At 38.7% G+C, this 18499-nt stretch overlaps 1 protein-coding gene across 12 annotated transcripts in view; it reads left to right on the plus strand.

Moving 5' to 3' along the window:
• Nucleotides 1–18499, plus strand: part of LOC140466738 (pumilio homolog 2-like) — a 127734-nt gene that overhangs the window by 56132 nt on the left and 53103 nt on the right. For 5 of the 12 annotated variants that reach the window (XM_072562281.1, XM_072562302.1, XM_072562291.1 and 2 more), the window contains 3 exons: nucleotides 648–835; nucleotides 8003–8172; nucleotides 15015–15294. In XM_072562281.1, coding sequence (XP_072418382.1) covers nucleotides 648–835; nucleotides 8003–8172; nucleotides 15015–15294 — 638 coding nt within the window. The remainder of the gene's footprint in view (nucleotides 1–647; nucleotides 836–8002; nucleotides 8173–15014; nucleotides 15295–18499) is intronic. The other 7 variants (XM_072562309.1, XM_072562329.1, XM_072562319.1 and 4 more) reach the window with 3 other exon arrangements.

The following is an 18499-nucleotide window of genomic DNA, read 5'->3' on the forward strand; positions in this document are numbered from 1 at the left end:
TCACTTTCAATAGAATTGGTTCCAACATTAATTATGATTGCTGCTTTTGCTTTTCCCACTTGAAATCTGCAGGGAAGAGTAACCCACCAAAACCCATCTCCCTCTGACTAATGCACCTAACACTAATGCAACCTAATGCACCCTGGGCAATTTAGCATGACCAATTCATCTGACCTACACATCTTTGGACTGTGGGAGGAAACCCACCCAGGCACGGGGAATATGTGCACACTCCACACATGGTCACCCAAGGCTGGAATTGAACCTGGGACCCTGGTGCTGTGAGGCTGCAGTGCTAACCACTGAGCCACCGTGCCACCCCCACGTTTCTTGATTATGTATTCCTCATGATGCAGATTTCTACCTCGACTATATACCTAGATCCATTTTGTTCCTAATTTCTACCACTGTAAGCAAGAAAACCTCCATTTTTGCCATATACTATTTTTGTCTTGTGCTTTTTGTTCACATTAACAACCTGCTCAAATCTTTTATCAGTTCCTCTTGGACTCAAGATCTGTATCAATGTTTTATAAATGTTGGTGGATTGCTGTATAAATAAATCCATTAATTAATTTCTATTACTTTTTACCATCAAACATTAGTTCAAAATTTGATAGAATATGTCAATTTGTTCTGCTTCCCAGACCACACTGTGTCACAGCCTATCATGGTACAGAGAAGACCTGGTCAAGGTTTTCATGGAAGCAATGAAGTCAGCTCTGTTCTTTCTCCCCGTTCAGAAAGTGGTGGCCTCGGAGTAAGCATGGTGGAGTATGTGTTGAGATCTTCACCTGGAGATAAACTGGACTCTCGTTTTAGAAAAGGGCCATTTGTAAGTAACTGTAATTACTTTGGTTTGTGTGAAATTTTACATATTGTGACATTAATTTTAATGGTCTGATTGTCAAACTTCACTAAACTTGATCTGTCATTTTGAACAATAGCTTTTCTTCACTTATGAGCTGCAGCTTATAATTTCTAAGACATTTGGGGAAATAAGCTTCCTTGTACTGTTAATATGCTAAGTTTTACATGCAGATATCCAAAATATACTGGAGATTGTCCATTGTAAATCTGTAAATAAATACACAATGCTTGTATGTATAGTGTGCTTCGTCCACCATTTTCTGCCCTGACCTCATTGCAGCATTCAGCGTGATTGAGTATCACTTCCTTGATTTTCTTCTCTGTCATTCAGCTTAGTAGAATTTTATTTGATGTTGCTATTCTTAGCTATCTAAAACATTCTCCTTGATTTGCATTTTCTCTGCTAGGGTCTCTCAGCCATCTACTCCCTATCGTTTCACTTAATCTGTTGCTCTTTTGGATAGTATCATTTCTAGGTTTGGGATCAGTTTTACACTGATGGCATCCAAGTCTGAGCATCTTCCTCAGTTAGTTGGTTGCTGTCACCCAGTGTTGAACGAGTCACAATTTCTTCAGATCAGCTAAAACTGAAATTATCATTTAATCCCCAACTCTCATTTTCTGCTTAGCCACTAATTCTTATGTGACTGCAGTTGTTGTCGTGGTCTGAGCTCATTTATTTTCAAATTTGTCTTATTTTACCTTGAGTTGTTATTTTCATGGTATTGCTAACCTCAGTCTTCCACTATTAAAACAGAGATCTCTTTATAAGTTTCCATCCTTTTCAAAGTGTGTCACATTTGAACCATATGTACTGTGTCCTACACAGAGGCCTGTTTACTAACTCACATTGGCTCTCTGTACCTCAGCAGCTTCACTGTAATTTACTTTCCTAATGTATCTCAAATTGACTGCAGTCCCACCTTCACTGTCTTCCCCACCTTCAGCTCAGCCACTATTTGTACAAACAGTGAATCCTGATGGTATTGGAAATATTGATTGTGTAACTACAGTCTGAATCAATAGGTAGAACCCATCCAGATATTAGTGAAGAATGAGACTCACCAAAGGAGATCTGCTGTTCTTCCGAATCAAATTATTCTTACACACTAGATAAACATTAGACAAGGGCAGCTTCACCTTTGTCTCTGGATGTTATGTAGAAGTAATGTGGTAACAGTGATTTTTCTCTGACCAGTCTGTACAGCTATTTATCCTTCAGCTAAACAGTTGTCTTAAGTGCTAGTGCCTTCTCCTATTTGATTTAATTTCAGTCATTGGTATAATCTAGCCTTAAATGTTGACTTATGCTTTCATCACTAACAGTCTCTCAGTTCTCTGAGTTTAAAAAGAAAACAGTTTCTTCTTGCTATCTGTTCATCACATCCTTTCATAACTTCAAGCTCTATGAAATCACACTTTCATCTCTGATCTAAAGGATGATCGTCAATTTTTCATGTCTTTCAATTATGTTTCTATTTCCTTATATTAGATAACATACCAGTGAATTAGTGTTGCATGTGTTTACCACTCTTCTTATAGTGTAGGGCTCAAAACAGCATGCAGTACTCCTGTTCTAGTCTTAGAAAATCTACAAAATTCATAATTGCATCTCATTAGTATTTTTTAATTGTCTTTGCACTAACATTTATCATATTTCTGCTACCATCTAGCTTTAATTAAAAGCAGCGTAAATAGAAATCAATTTTTTTTTAAAAAAACGCAATGTATCAATTGTATTTAAAGTAAACTTTTTTTGTCATGTGCAAGAGAAGCCATGCCAAGGTCTAGCGGAAGAACAATCAAAGTCTCAGTAATGTTAATATGGTTCACTGCTTGTAAATGAATTGATTTTTCATGCATGGGAAGTGCAAAGTAAAATGAACTTGGCACTAAATTTGGCTATGAGCTGTTGATGTATAATGGAAGTGTTTGCAATTGAGTATGACATACTTGTTCCTCCCCTTTTGTACTCTCAATTATTTGCTCACTTAACTGCTTAGGCATCATGCAAAACTTTGAAAAGCTTTGATTTTTGACAGCTGTACATTCATCCTGTCCATTCACGTGTATATTTTGGTTGCCATCCTATAGTAAATCCATTACTTTGCATCCTCTTTCTCAGGCTCCTTTCCTTCATGCTTGACTTGCTACCTTTTCTTTTTTCCACTTATACCTTCTTCTTTCATTCAATTAATACTCCTACACCTTTAAAGATGCCCATGGCTACTCTTCGTGCCACTCTTGGCAATTTGCATAGCCCCATCACTGTCTTTTTACAATCACTGACTTTGACTGTATCTTCCTGCTTGGCTAAAGTGTTCTAAAGGTTAACCGCATCTATAATTGCTGCTTCTGTTGGTTTCACTCCACACTATTTGATCACTTTTGACTTGACTGCACTTTTACAGCATCAGCTCTACTCATTTAGTCGTAGTGGCCATTTGACCTCGATATACCTTGATCTCATCATGGCATGGCCTACCTCCAGCTAACATCATTGCCTTTTGAGTATGACTATGTTCTCTCCTGTTTGCCTTCAAACGCATTGCATTCCTTATGGTTTGTGTCCCCAGATTCCATCTGCATTTATTCCCGTGATGCTGTACTTTTTTATTTGCTGATCTCCTCAAAATGTTTTACTTGCTTCCAAACAACTTAACTCAAGAAACTTTCAGACATCTGTACTGATTTGTCCTCCTTCAATTTGGTATCTAACTATTTAACTGTCTGTGCCGAGGTTTTGGATTCTATATTAAAACCACAATGTAAATTTAGCTTGCTCTTGAATGAGAGAGGGCCAGTAATACTTATTTCATTTCTTTTCTGCACTTGATGAGACTGTGAATCATTCTGCTGTGTACTTTGGATAGGTTTGTTATGAATAGAAAGCTTTACTGAAAGCAAAAAAAAAGCTAAATGACCATAACTGATATCTCCAATTTTGCTAACTCCACCACTGGCAATCTTGCCTTCATCTGGAAGGACATGGGTTCTGGAATTCCATCCCTAAATCTCTACACCTCTCTACCTCCTCTTTCCTTTACCACAATCCTTAAAACTTATTCCTTTGCCCAAATGTAGGTCCCTGGCTCAAATATCTGCTCATGTGGCTCAGTTTCGATTGTTTGATATCATTCCTTGACATAAGTAAAGCACATTTGGTAAGTTTTACTAATGTAAAGGCACTGCATTAATAGGGGTGTGTTCATAGTATGGCCAAGTGGCCAGCATTAAGACTAGGAAAATACCCCGGTCTTCCAGAATCATGTCATGCCTGCAGCACAACAGCCTCTCCAAGTGAAAAGCTCTGCACATAAGTTCTACCATAGGCTGTACACCGTAACTGCTCCCTGCTGCAGAGTGACAATGAAAGAAAGGATATTAGTTGCAATTTTTACTGTAAAAGTTGTATGTGAATTCGATGGCTCATTCTTGTTTTTAACTCAAATTCCAAATGCTTTCCAAAGATGATTGGATAATCAGTGAGCAAAGTTTCCCGCCATATTTGGATATTTATCAACTAGTTCAGAACAGCTACTCTGTTCTTATGAAATATAAGAATCCTGGGAGGAAACCTAGATACAAAGAGAATAACTCTAAAACAGAGACATAATGCACAATATGTTTTCTGTTATATAGCAGAAAAATGTAAATAAGTCTCCTTGAGTGATCTAAAGGTATACATTATTAAAAATTGCCTCCTGTAGTTTCAGGATTTTTGTGGATTTACATTTTTGATTTTAATTCTCAAAATAATTCTTTAGATGTTTCAGGCTTTAATTTGAACTCCAAAACTCTTAAAAATAGACAATATTTTACTGGCAATAAATGCGAAGTACTAAGTGGAAAAAAGTATGCTAGCCTCAGAATATTCATTTCTGCTGAGTCTGGTGTATAAATGGAGCTGCTGATAATGGTGTTCCCTATATCATTTTATTGTATTGTCACATAGCAACTCACCATATAGGCAACCTGCAAGGATCAAGTACTGAGAGAGTAAAAAATTTAGCTTTTGGTACCTTAAATATAGCATTTTAAAAATAACTAAAGGTGGTGTAAAGAATACTAGTTGGAAAGAGTGCATTCAGTGAATATGTTTTGGGTTAGTCCTTTAACTGGAAATATATTCAAAGTGTGGTCTGCTGTATACATGACAAATTTCCTAATTCAGCATCAAAAGTACATTTTACTAGTTTGAAGTGCTCTGTTTAGGAGACTGGCAGCATAGATGTGAATCTAAAAGCATCAGTGTACTGCTTTCTGCCACCAGTTTCCTATTGATTTCAAGATCAGAATTTGACTCCTTTGGTGATTGGTTGTTCTTCAAAGCTGAGAAGGAGCTGGGATAATGCAATTAGCGCCATGTCAATATAAGGCAACAGGAAATCCACCTTGTTTCTTCTTCTAATCATTACCTGGCTGAAAGTGTAGTTTCTGGTCAAGCATAATCCTCCCCCTTCAACTGTTTAGGATCATATGTGGAGAATGGCTATTTGCCTGAGGGACAGAATAACAAGTTACTAACGGAACCTCAGTTCACTTAGAACCACGTGACTGACGATATGTTTCAATGAATCAGTCCATAATGTGCATCATTGGCACAGCTGTGTGTATGTATTCAGAAACGAGACATTTCGGAAAATAGTGAACAGGTTCGCTCTCTCTCATTCTCCTCCTCCGCCCCTCCCCCCCCCGTCTCCACTGCAGCTTTCATTGTCTTTTTCCTTTTCCTTCTTGCTGTAAAGCACTTTGGAATAACAACATGAATGAAAAACATGAAAGAAAACTATATACAAAATAAAAGACAAAGCACAAAAGGCTTGCATAAAACACCATAAATGAAAAACTGGGGGAACAAAAGCAGAATTAATGACCAAACAACATAGGAACATTCAGCCCGTTGAGTCCCACTGTACCGTTCAATAACTGTGGCTGATTTGATACTATTCAACTCCATTCTCCTATCAGTTCCCATAATCCTAATTCCCTTAATAGAAATCTGTCTACTGAGGTTTGACTATACTTAACAACCCTGTCCTGACGGCCCTCTGTATAAAGAATTCGATGAAATCTCCAAACTTTGAGAGAAATTCATCCTCATTTCTGTCTTAAATGAGCAACTCCTTTCTCTGAGATTATAACCCTCTCCCACACTCCCCCACAAGGGAGCACCTGCTAAGAATCTTATATGTTCATGCATAGTGTGGTACGTGTATGGAATGAGTTACCAGAGGAAGTGGTGGAGGCTAGTACAATTGCAACATTTAAAATGCATCTGGATGGGTATATGATTCGAAATTGTTTGGAGGGATATGGGCCAGGCGCTGGCAAGTGGGATGACATTGGGTTGGGATATTTGGTTGGCATGGACGAATTGGACCGAAGGGTCTGTTTCTCTGTTGTACATCTCTATGACTGTATGGTCTCCTCTCATTCAATGTTCAACTTACTCAACCTTTCCCCAAATTAAATCTCTAAGTTGCCAAGATCAACCTAGTGAACTTTCTGTGCACTGCTTTCAGTGTATTATTCTTTCTGTAAGGGGACCAAAACTGCACAGTATTCCAGGAAATGTCCAACTTGTATCTTGTATTTGGAGTATTGCGCTCAATTTTGGGCCCATTATCTCAGGATTATTTGCCCTGCAGTGTCTTCAAAAGAGTTTTCCAAGGATGATCCTAAGAATGAAAAGGAATGTTTGAGGACTCTGGATTTATATTCTGAGTTTAGAAGGATGAGGGGAATCTAATTGAAACATACAGAATACTGAATGGCCTGGACAGAGTAGATGTGGGAAGATGTTTCCATTGTTAGGAGAGACTAGGACCCGCAGGCACAGCCTTAGAGTGAAAGGAACACCTTTTAGAATGGAGTAAGGAGTATGGTTCTTCAACCAGGGAATGGTGAATCTATGAAAATCATTCCCACAGAAGGCTGTGGAGGCCAGGTCATTGAATATACTTAAGACTGAGATAGGTAGGTTCTTGAGTATCAAGGGGATCAAGAGTTGCGGGACGAAAGTGGGAGAATGGGGTTGAAAATCTTGTTAGCTGTGATTGAATGGTGGAACAGACTTGATGGGCTGAATGGGCTAATCTGTGTTCTTATAGTATAGTTTTAGCAAGACATTCCAAATTTTATGCTCAATTCCCTTTGAAATTGCCATTTTTATTATCTGCTGAACCTTTTTATGATTAAAGCAACAGGGCCCCAATTCCCTATGTGCTGGAGCTTTCTGTGGTGTTTCCCTACTTAAATAATATTCAGTTCTTCAATTCTTCTTGCCAAAGTGCATAACCTGACATTTTTAAGCATTACAATCCAGCTGCCAAGTTTATGCCCACTTGATTAGCCTGTCTGTATCCTTCTATAGCCTTCTTGCCTTCCCACCTCATACATTCTCCACAAGCTTGACAATAAATTTACTTTCTCCATATGAAATAATTCTGCTCCCAGCACTAATTCCTATGGCATGACATTAGTTTTGGTTGCCATCCTGAAAATGCTTCCCTAATCCCAACTCTTGAATTAATTAACCAGTCCTCTCTCCATGATGATATGCTGCTTGCACCACCATGGGCTGTTGGCAAAGACAAGGCACTTCTCAAGTAAAGGAATGGGTAACTTGTGAAGACCATTAAAACATTTCAAAAGTGATCCTTTTCCAAGATAGCGAGGAAAGATATGGTAAGTAGATATGAAAGTATAAAGGTAGCATCAAATGAAACGAAATGAGAATGGTACTGATTCTCAGTATTTCCATGCAGATTTTCTGGAAGAGTGGTTTGATTGTGAAGAGATACTCTACCTAGCTTTAAGCAAAGTTGATAGAGGCCATTATAAGTGTACCTGTTATTGTTCTCAGCTGAAATCTAGGCCAGCATAGACTGAGGATTGAACCTGGTCTATGCTGATCTGTATAGTTCATTTACTAGTTATATGTTATACTCCAAGTTTTTGAGATTAAATACAAACACTTGATACAGGCATTTCTATTAGGCACTTTTAAATATATTAGAAACTTGTATATAGAATAATGCAGTTAATAGAAATATTGGTGCATTGATATTGAGGATACTGAATAGTTTATTTGTTTAGTATATCTGCCTTAGTGGCTTTGTTTCATTAGGGTGCGGGAGACACTGAGACTGATGAGAATGAGAAGGCTGATCAGAAAGGGAAATCATCACCATTCGAGGAAGATAAAAATAGAGATCTGAAACAAGGAGATGATGATATTTCCAAAGCTAATGGGCTAGTTTTGCAGAATGGAATAGATGCAGACTGCAAGGACTTCAAGTAAGTGCCTTATTTTGGTATTTGTAAATTTTGTGAAGATTGCTAAATTGCTAGATTTACTTTCCGAAATAAAATGACAACTATGGTCCAACAAAACACCAGTTTGTTTCCAGGCTTTATAGTAATTGTACTCTGGAGGATTCATTAAGGTTTGTATAAAAGTGACTTTGAGATTACCTCCCCAAGGCAAAGTTGTCATTGTGGTCCAGCTATTCAAACTGTTGTCTACATTTGGAGCTTTTTAAAGTTTCAAAATCAGCTGCTGGCATGGAAAATTTGAGTTAAGGTCTAGATAGGTGCAGCAGGTCAGGCAGCATCCAAGGAGCAGGAGAATCGACGTTTCGGACATGAGCCCTTCTTCAGGAATCCCTGAAGAAGGGCTCATGCCCGAAACGTCGATTCTCCTGCTCCTTGGATGCTGCCTGACCTGCTGCGCTTTTCCAGCAACACATTTTCAGCTCTGACCTCCAGCACCTGCAGTCTTCACTTTCTCCTTAAATTCTAGATAGGCAAAGTCACGTGGTAGCAAAAGAAATTCTGAAAATTCAAACAGCAATATTTTTCATGCGAACAATTCAGTTCATTATAAACTAAGTGTCTACATTTCCCAGCTTTAGTGCTAATTGTAAGAATCTCTGTGCCATCATTAGATAATTGCCTTTGGGAAAATTAAGGGTTTTGGCTTATTCCCATCCATTATTTAAATCAGGTCTGCCTTTCCAAAGGGCATGCTCACTTGCTACTTTGAGGCGATATCAAGTTATATTGCCATTAATAATTTTTATCTTCTGTTACAAAACTTAACCATCTTGATTTGTAAATAATAATGCCATTTTTGGGCTTAAGATTTAAAATAATTTTGTTTTATTGCCATAGTACATACACCTTAAGTTTGATGTGTTGGTCATTGAATAATTGTTCTGACAAGTCTGTGTTTTGAAACTTGTATTCTTACTGAACAGTTGTCTAGCTCTAATTGCTACCTTTCTTATATAATTGATGGTTTTCTGATGGGTTTAGGGGAAATTGGAAAAGAAAAGCCTACAAAGAATTCAGCATTGCACTGCAAGATATTCTGAACTAAGGGAATGATGCATTTGAGCATATAAGTGTGGACATAGTCTTTGAGAGTGGGAATGTCTGGAAAATAACTGCTTTGCTAATGAAAAATGAAAATGTGCAAACCCTGTGCGTTGTAAAGTAGGGAACCATTAAATAGCACTTTCAATTAGCATAAAGTTACATGGGAAACTTTTGACATTCCCTTCCATTTAATTTAATTATGAGGGAAGACTATAGGGAAAGATTAATTGCCCTTGATTTAATTGAGGTAATGTCTCTTGAACAGTAAATTCATTGTCCTGGTATGATATCAAGGCTATGGAAAATATTTATCTGAATTTATTGAATCACAGCAGTATGTATAAATGTTGAGCTCTTATTGTCAGACTACTCAGCTGCCAATGTGACCCAATTTGGAGTAAATGATGGTGAAAATTTAGTTAGGCACTGCTTTAAGTTTAATATCAGAAGTTTGGTCTCCTAACCCAAATAATAAGAGCTGTAACTACTGAATGACTGCTTCAGATCTAAACCATGCTACTGTTTGTGGTACTAGTTAGCTTAAAGAAAAATAAAAGGTGCAATGCAGGAATTAATTCTAAAGTACCTGATAAATGCCCTGATAACAGGATAATTTTTTTTATTATTATTCTCTGCCATGTCTAAATCAGAAATAGATTTGAGTTATGTTCTAATAATCTGTGCATTGACACCTTTGTCATGAAGGTGCAATAGAAAGCACTGGGGCCAGGAATTTCATTCCAAGTAAGGGGTGCAGAGTTGGCAGAATTTTGGTTCCATGAAACTAACCTTCAAAAGTAGCTGCTCGCACTTCTCATTTTTGCTTTGGGTTAGTCCCTGGTTAGATGAAGAGTTAGGATAATCTCAGAAGGACTATTGAGCTGTAAAGTTCAGAGACAGACAGGATGGACAGCTTGTCTCTGGTATCAGACACTGTTGAGAATATGATGGTTAAAATCAAAATATGGAAGATCCCTCCAGCCTTCACTCTCCACGCACTCCCTATGCCCCATTCATGGCACCCCATGGTCACTGCTCACCACCTGGCCTCTTATTGTTGCCATATCAACTTTATGACCACCCTCGCTTATCCATTCCCTCCACCCACTACCCTTGGTTCTTGCAATACCATGTCAGCTCACCCAGCATGTGTCATATACACATGGAAAGACCACAGGATCCCATGCTGAGATGAGATGACACAAAGTTCTAATTATACGCATTCACTGTTGTGAAGCATGTCCGCATTAAAAAAAACTCTTTACTATATTTACATCTCTTCAGCATGTAAATGTTTTATGACTAACATTCCTTCAAGCGCAACAAACCTTGGAATTTATAGTCCCACATCAGAGTCCTCATTGCTTTTAGCTGTCAATTAAACTGAATGAAAGGTAGACCACTGTGTTAATGGTTGATTGTGAAACCTGTCGCGCTGCAGAGATGAAGTAATGGAAATCCTCAGGCTTATGTCACCTGACAGATTTAGATAGCAGGCAGTCCTTTTTAACATTCCAGATTTCCGGTTTTCAAATATTCAAAGAATAGTACTCTTAAATGTCTTGATACTTCTGATGGCTTGATTCTATAAAGATCCTTTGACAGTTTTGATAGGTGCTTTTGACTGTTGATTGCTGATAATGAGCTTGACAACAATGCATTTAGGCATATTCCACGCACGCTTATTATTACTCTTGAGAAACAGAAAAGTGGGGGGGGGGGGGTGGGAACTGAAATTGTAGTTCCAGTGTCCAGAAGGTTGAGAGTAGTGAGGTCAGAAATGAGATTTCAAGATTGCAAGAGTTCACCGGCAAGCAGGAACGTGATTTGAAATGTGTCTACTTCAATGCCAGGAGTATCTGGAATAAGGTGGGTGAACTTGCAGCATGGGTTTGTAGCTGGGACTTCTATATTGTGGCCATTTCAGAGACCACAATAGGATAGGAATGGTTATTACAGGTTCTGGGATTTAGATGTTTCAGTAAGAACAGAGAAGATAGTAAAAGAGGGGGAGGTGTGGCATTGTTAGTCAAGGACAGTATTGCAGTGACAGAGAGGACATTTGAGGTATTATGGGCTGAGATTAGGAAACCGGAAAAGAGAGGTCACCCTATTGGGTGTTTTCTATAGGCCTCTGAATAGTTCCTGCGATGTAGAGGAAAAGATAACAAAGCTAATTCTGGATTAGAGCAAAAGTAACATGAGGTGGGCACAATTGAAATGTGGAGCTTATTCAAGGAACAGCAGGGAGGAGGAGGAAGAGGTCGAGGGAGGGACTCATGGTTTACTAAAGAAGTTGAATCTCTTGTCAAGAGGAAGAAGTTGGCTTATGTTAGGAAAGTTTAGGGTGCATGAGAGTTACAAGTTAGCCAGCAAAGACCTAAAGAGAGAACGGAGAAGAGCCAGGAAGGGACATGAGAAATTATTGGCAGAAATGACCAAGGCAAACCATAAAGCTTTCTATAGGTATATCAGGAATAAAAGAATGACTAAGAGAAAGACTAGGGCCAATCAAGGATAGTAGTGGGAAGTTGTGTGTGGAGTCACAGGAGATAGGGGAAGTGCTAAATGAATATTTTTCGTTGGGAGAATACTGAGATACAAGCTACTCGACTACATAGGATTGCGGTTCACGAGGAGTGTTCGCAATTCTGGAAAGTGTGAAAATAGAAAACTCCTCTGGACTGGATGGGATTTATCCTCATTCTCTGGGAAGCTAGGGAGGAGATTGCAGAGCCTTTGGCTTTGATCTTTATGATGTCATTGTCTACAGGAATGGTGCCAGAAGACTGGAGGATAGCAAATGTTGTCCCCTTGTTCAAGAAGGAGAGTAGAGACAACCTTGGTAATTATAGAGCAGTGAGCCTTTCCTCAGTTGTGGGTAAAGTGTTGTAAAAGGTTTATAATCATCTAGAGAGGAATAAGTTGATTAGGGATAGTTAACATGGTTTTGTGAAGGGTAGGTCATGCTTCACAACCTTATTGAGTTCTTTGAGATGGTGACCAAACAGGTGGATGAGGGTAAAGTGGTTGATGCGGTGTATATGGATTTCAGTAAGGTATTCAATAAGGTTCCCCTTGGTAGGCTGTTGCACAAAATTCAGAGGCATGGGGTTGAGGGTGATCTGGCGGTTTAGATCAGAAGTTGGCTAGCTGAAAGAAGACAGAAGGTGGTGGTTGATGGGAAATGTTCATCCTGGAGTTCAGTTGCTAGTGGTGTACTGCAAGGATCTGTTTTGGGGCTACTGCTGTTTGTCATTTTTGTAAATGACCTAGATGAGGGCATGGAGGGATGGGTTAGTAAATTTGCATATGACACTAAGGTCGATGGAGTTGTGGACAGTGCTGAAGGATGTTGCAGGTTACAGAGGGACATACATAAGCTACAGAGCTGCGCTGAGAGGTGGCAAATGGCGTTCAATGCGGAAAAGTGCGAGTTTATTCACTTTGGAAGGAGCAACAGGAATGCAGAGTACTGGGCTAATGGTAAGATTCTTGGATGAGCAGAGAGTTCTTAGTGTCCATGTACTTAGATCCCTGAAAGTTGCCACCCAGGTTGATGGGGTTATTAAGAAGGCATATGGTGTGTTAGCTTTTATTGCTAGAGGGATTGAGTTTTGGAGCCACAAGGTCACGCAGCTGTGCATAGCTCAGTGCGGCCGTGCTTAGAGTATTGCATACAGTTCTGGTCACTGCATTATAGAAAGGATGTGGAAGCTTTGGAAAGGGTTCAGAGGTGATTTACTAAGATGTTGCCTGGTATGGAGGGAAGGTCTTGCGAGAAAAGGCTGAGGGGCATGAGGTTGTTTTCGTTAGAGAGAAGAAGGTTGAGAGGTGACTTACTTGAGACATATAAGATAATCAGAGGGTTAGATAGGTTGGACAGTGAGAGCCTTTTTCCTTGGATGGTGATGGCTAGCACTAGGGGACAAAACTTTAAACTGAGGGGTGATGGATATAGGACAGATGTTAGTTTCTTTACTCAGTATTAGGGGTGTGGAACGCCCTGCCTGCAACAGTAGTAGACTTGCCAACTTTAATGGCGCTTAAATGATCATTGGATAAACGTATGGATGATAACGGAATAGCATAGGATGGATGTGCTTCAGATTGGTTCCACAGGTCGGCGTAACATCGAGGGCCGAAGGGCCTGTACTACACTGTAGTGTTCTATGTTCTGTGAATAGAGGAACTGATTATTTAAATGGCTAGCTGCCTCCAAGGATCATGACCTGCTTGCAGTTCCATCCCTGAGAAAATAGGAAGTACAGTTTTTGGGTTCATAAGTTAGGATTTCCATTTGCTTCCACTATTTTCTCCTTCACAGAAAGACCCTCTGATGTGGCAAAACTCTGGCCCAATATTTGCACTCTGCATTGGTTACTAGATTACTGCTGCTGATATAAAGAATTCCCCGACGGATATGAGAATTTGTTAAGATTTGAAAGCACTGCATTACTCTTGGATAACTAGATAACGTGAAATTTTTAACAAAGCTTTAGTGATCTCTTGAATGATGGTGATAACTGAATTTGGAGCCAAATGAATGAAGACTGTTCAATGAATTGAATTCTATGCACAAAATATCCACTGTCCTGTCTACCTTCCTTCAAGGTCTTTTCTGATTGGATGAAAATATGTAGCAAATGAGGTTCACAGTATTTCCAAAGGAATGAAATTCCTAGCTTGGATACAAGGTTTTCTTTTAGAGGATTGAAGGCAGAAGGAGGGAAAGAGAATTAGGTCTTGATCCACTATGACTGGGTGTGCCAATCATCCTTGAACTTGAGATTTACTGATGTCAGGGCATGACTCGTGATACGTGAAATATATCGTGCAAGGAATACTGTGTTTGTGTGTTTGTTCCGTCAGTTCCTTTGCCACTGTAAATAAGTAAGAGCAGTTATATATTAGGTTAAAAATTACACAGCACTGCTCCTTCTTCAGGTTGTTGTGGACTATATTATATATTAGCGATTTTTGAGAGCATTTTGAGCTCAGGTTGATGATAAGTATGTAAGTTAGCTCGCTGAGCTTTGAAGGCTTGTTTTCAGACATTCTGTGACCATACTCGGTAACATCATCAGTAAGAGTCTCTGGGGAAGCATTGGTATGTCCCTCCTCTCTATTCTTGGTCTTGGTTTCTTGAAGTTGGTGATGTCATTCCAGTTTCTATACAAAATACAAAGAAGGGCACCAGTTTGACTGGGACAGCACACACATCCCAGGACTGGTGAAACAAAGACATGCACGAGAATTCTTAGAAGCATAGCATTCCAACCAGAACTCCATCAATATACACATTGATTTAGATCCTATCTACCTTGCCTTGGGAGGGGGGGGGGGAAATACCAGAAATGACATCACCCACCTTAAGAAACCAAGACCTATAAATAGAGAGGCGGGACCGACCACTCGTGTTCCACCGGAGACTCTGAAATGTTACGTAGTATGGTGACGAAACGTCTGAAAACAAACCTTCAAGCTCAGCGAGCTAACTTAGCAGTTATACATTCCTAATTTGGATTTGACCAGGTAAATTGAAAACACATGGAAACCCCTTTTATGTCCAAAAACATTTGAAATGATGTTTATCTGTTGTCGAAGTATTGACACCATGACCATTAAATAATATTGTAAGGAAATTCTGTAATTCTTATTGTTGACTACTTTTTAAAAGATTATGTTGAGAAGTGTATGTATGCGCACACGTGTGCTGCATTTAACAAAAAGCTATAAACCCACATCTGTATTTTTATGCTGCACAGCCGAACTCCTGGAAGCCGTCAAGCCTCTCCCACTGAAGTGGCTGAACGCCTGGGTCCTAACCAGAACACTTCAGAAGGTTTAGGCCAATTGGCCAATGCCACAGCAAGTAAACCACCTGGAGAAGAGTTTCATAATTCTGACTCTCAGACTTTAGACACCATTGAGGCTGCAGTTAGCCTAAATCACTTACAGTTTGACTATTCGGGCAATCAAGTATCCATGGACTCATCAGCTGCTGTAGGTCTTTTTGACTACAGCTCCCAGCATCAGGTTAGTCCTTATAGATGAGTGATTTGGTGTTTGCTTTCCTGTGAAATTAAGCATCATGCGCAGAATTGAACAATTGAAAAATGAATTAAAATATTCTGAGGCGCAAAACCTTTGCGACAGCCTGCTAAAGACTGGTGCTACAGCTAATCACATAGATTTAAATAAAGCAAAGTTTCTTGCTATTTAAAGATTTTCATCAGTTCTGAAGTTTGGTGCCTCTTTTCCCACCCACTTCTCTGCTCAAAAATGACCAAATATTTAACCGGGATATTAAATTTTGTCAGACTTCCAAGAACCTAATTTGAATCAGAAACATTATCATCATTTGAAATTCTTCCAGCTCCATAGGTGTACTACATTCCTTGGTTGAGCCATATGGTGAGTACTTGCCCTCTTGCTAAGAAATTGACAAGTGGCATTTCTCGCCTTGTACATAGGAAAATGCCACTAGACCATATTCCAGAGCTGTGTTATTGACAGAATGCAATATTGAGTTTTTTTTTAAAAAATGTACTTCAGTTTTTATTGAGTTTGTTATTTTTATATTTTAACTTGCAAAAGAAAAAAGCATTTAAATTGTATCTTGTCTTAACTTGGCCTGCAATCAATTCCTTGATGCATTGCAATAAATTATCTTTTTGTCCTGAAAACAAAAGATGCTGGAAATCACAATGGGTCAGGAAGCATCCATGGAGAGCAAGCTAACGTTTCGAGTCTAGATGAGGTCACTTCTTTCAAAAGCCATACCTTAACCAAAATTGGCAGAAATGGAGATCAAGTAAAACGTTCTTTTGTTCTTTTCCTTGTCAATCATAAACAATTTAAGAATGATGAGATTTATAGCAACCCATCTACAATATATGTTTATCTTCCTTTTTATGCTAGGAATAGCACAGCTGCTCTTGATTTTATTTTTATTCCTTTCTTGGATGGTTATTGACACAGTTTGACTTCTCCCTTTGCCAATCATTTAAGGAAATTTGGCATAAACTAATTGCTGCTTAATCTTTCCTTCAAGATTGGTCAAGAGAGATGCAAAACACTGCCAAGTCAATCAGTTGAGAAAATTTGGCAGAAAACCAATACTGCTTACTTGCAATTGCATAGTTTATCATCAAACTGCATTTTTCATTTGGTGCATTCCTTCCTCAAGAATAAATCGGGTTTTGCCTTGTAAAGTCTTGATCCTTCATCGTTTCATCTGTCACACTTCAGGTTTTGCAGTCTGGGCAGGGAAGTGAAAAGTGTCTTTGAGTATTGGCAAATTTAACAAAAAGATATCACTGATGTATCACTGATTAAGATTCAGCAAAAAGAAGGATTGTTTCTCTTTGACCAAATTTTAAATGTTGACTTATGGTGTCATTTCTCAAGACAAGTCATCTAATTATGTGTAAATAGTGTAAGCTATGAAAGCAAATGCATTATGCGTACATGGGTAGAGTAAGAAGTAATCATACCACTTAAGGTTTATCTTACTATATAAAGGTAAGAGTTTGAAAACTTGCACTGACAATGATACTGGTGAGATATGGTGGAGTAAGCTGCATAAAATAAACTGGATGGAGTGCTGTACAAAGCAATGGCGAATAGAAAAAATAGCATTTTATTTCAAAAGCTTTTATACAAAGGAGGTCCCTATCAAAATGTTTGTGTGGCCAGACCGCCTTCAGGTTATAGTATGGTTTTGTATTGTCATCAATCGCAGTGATTTTTAGTTCAAAATTGAAAAAAAAAATGCTTTTGTGTCAGTGTAGGTGAAAGCAGCTGTGTAGATCTAATATTGGGCTTTCTTGCAGTTAGTACTTAATTCAGTTGATCAACACCTGCAGCATCATCAGAGTTTGTAAATATAGGCACGCTTTCAAGTAGATATTAAATAATTAATCACCACAAGGAAGGTTGTCAGAGTAAAAGTTATTGGCTGGTCTGATATTAGGGACCTTTATTTATGTGGCTGACTGGAGAAAGGAGTGGCAGTCTCCTGATAGTGGAGACAGCTAAGAGGAGATTTGATGGCAGAATCATGAATTGGGTCTAATAAGAGTGTCCCCCCCCCCCCCCCCCCCCCCCCCCCCGCCTTCCTCCCGCACACACACACACACACACACACACCCCTCAGTGACAGGAGGTCAGAGGATCCAGATTTAGGCAGATTGGTTAGAGAATCAGATGTGATGTGAGGACACAGTTTTATGCAGTAAGTTGTGATCTTGGAGTGATAGTGGAAACATTAAGAGTTAACTTTCAGAGAAGATGTGGACAACCACTTGAAGGGAGACATTTTCGGGGGATGGGGTAAGAGCATGGGAATGAGATTCATTGGGTTATTTGTTAAGAGTGTTCATACATTGGTTAGATGATCTCCCATATTATAATTCATACATTAATCATAAAATTAAAAGCAAAACAACTCTAATGCTGTTGACAGTTTTGTTCTTTCGTGATGTCCAGTTTGTGCTCTGTCCCTCAGACTAGAACAATGCACTTACAGCTAATATTCTTGAAAGGTGCAGTTTACCTAATGTGTGGAGGCTTCATGTTTTTGCATGTTCAATTTCAATCGGTTTTTTGGCTTTGGTTCACATTTGACAAATATGTCCAGGTTAATTAATAGTTTTTATTTCATGTTGCCAGTATCTTCAGTAGCTCTTGTAGTTGATCCCTTACCAATGATTAACTATTTTTCATAGAGTTTGAATTTTCATGTGGGAATTAATTTAGTTTGCAAAAAGTGGGGTTGTCCATGACTTAGAAATTGTATTGTTCATGAAATTATTTTTGTTCATGAACACTTCACAATACTTTTTGATGTGTTGCATATTTTCCTGCTATGCAGTCACAATATTTTCTGATTTGTACCCCTTTTATGTAAGCATATTCAGTCTTTATCATTTTGTTCTTTGTTCCTGAAATCAATTTAGGACTTCATCTTGCAAAGTTCCCCAGTTTAAATAGTATATCCAGTAATTGTAGACCAAGCTATTTCAATTACTTGACTGTAAAATACTTTTTTTTTATTGTGTATATGATCATGACTGGTTAGGCCAACATTTGTCATCAACATTGCTTCTATATAAATGGAGAATACAAGCAAAGAGAAACTAAGTTTCAAGTACTAACTTCTATACTTTATGGAGGTGGTGGCATAGTAGTAAAGTCACTGGACTGGTTAACTGGTTAACTCTTAACTGCCCTCTGGGCA

The sequence above is a fragment of the Chiloscyllium punctatum genome, chromosome 3 (genome assembly GCF_047496795.1).
Source record: "Chiloscyllium punctatum isolate Juve2018m chromosome 3, sChiPun1.3, whole genome shotgun sequence".
Classification (NCBI taxonomy): Eukaryota; Metazoa; Chordata; class Chondrichthyes; order Orectolobiformes; family Hemiscylliidae; genus Chiloscyllium; species Chiloscyllium punctatum.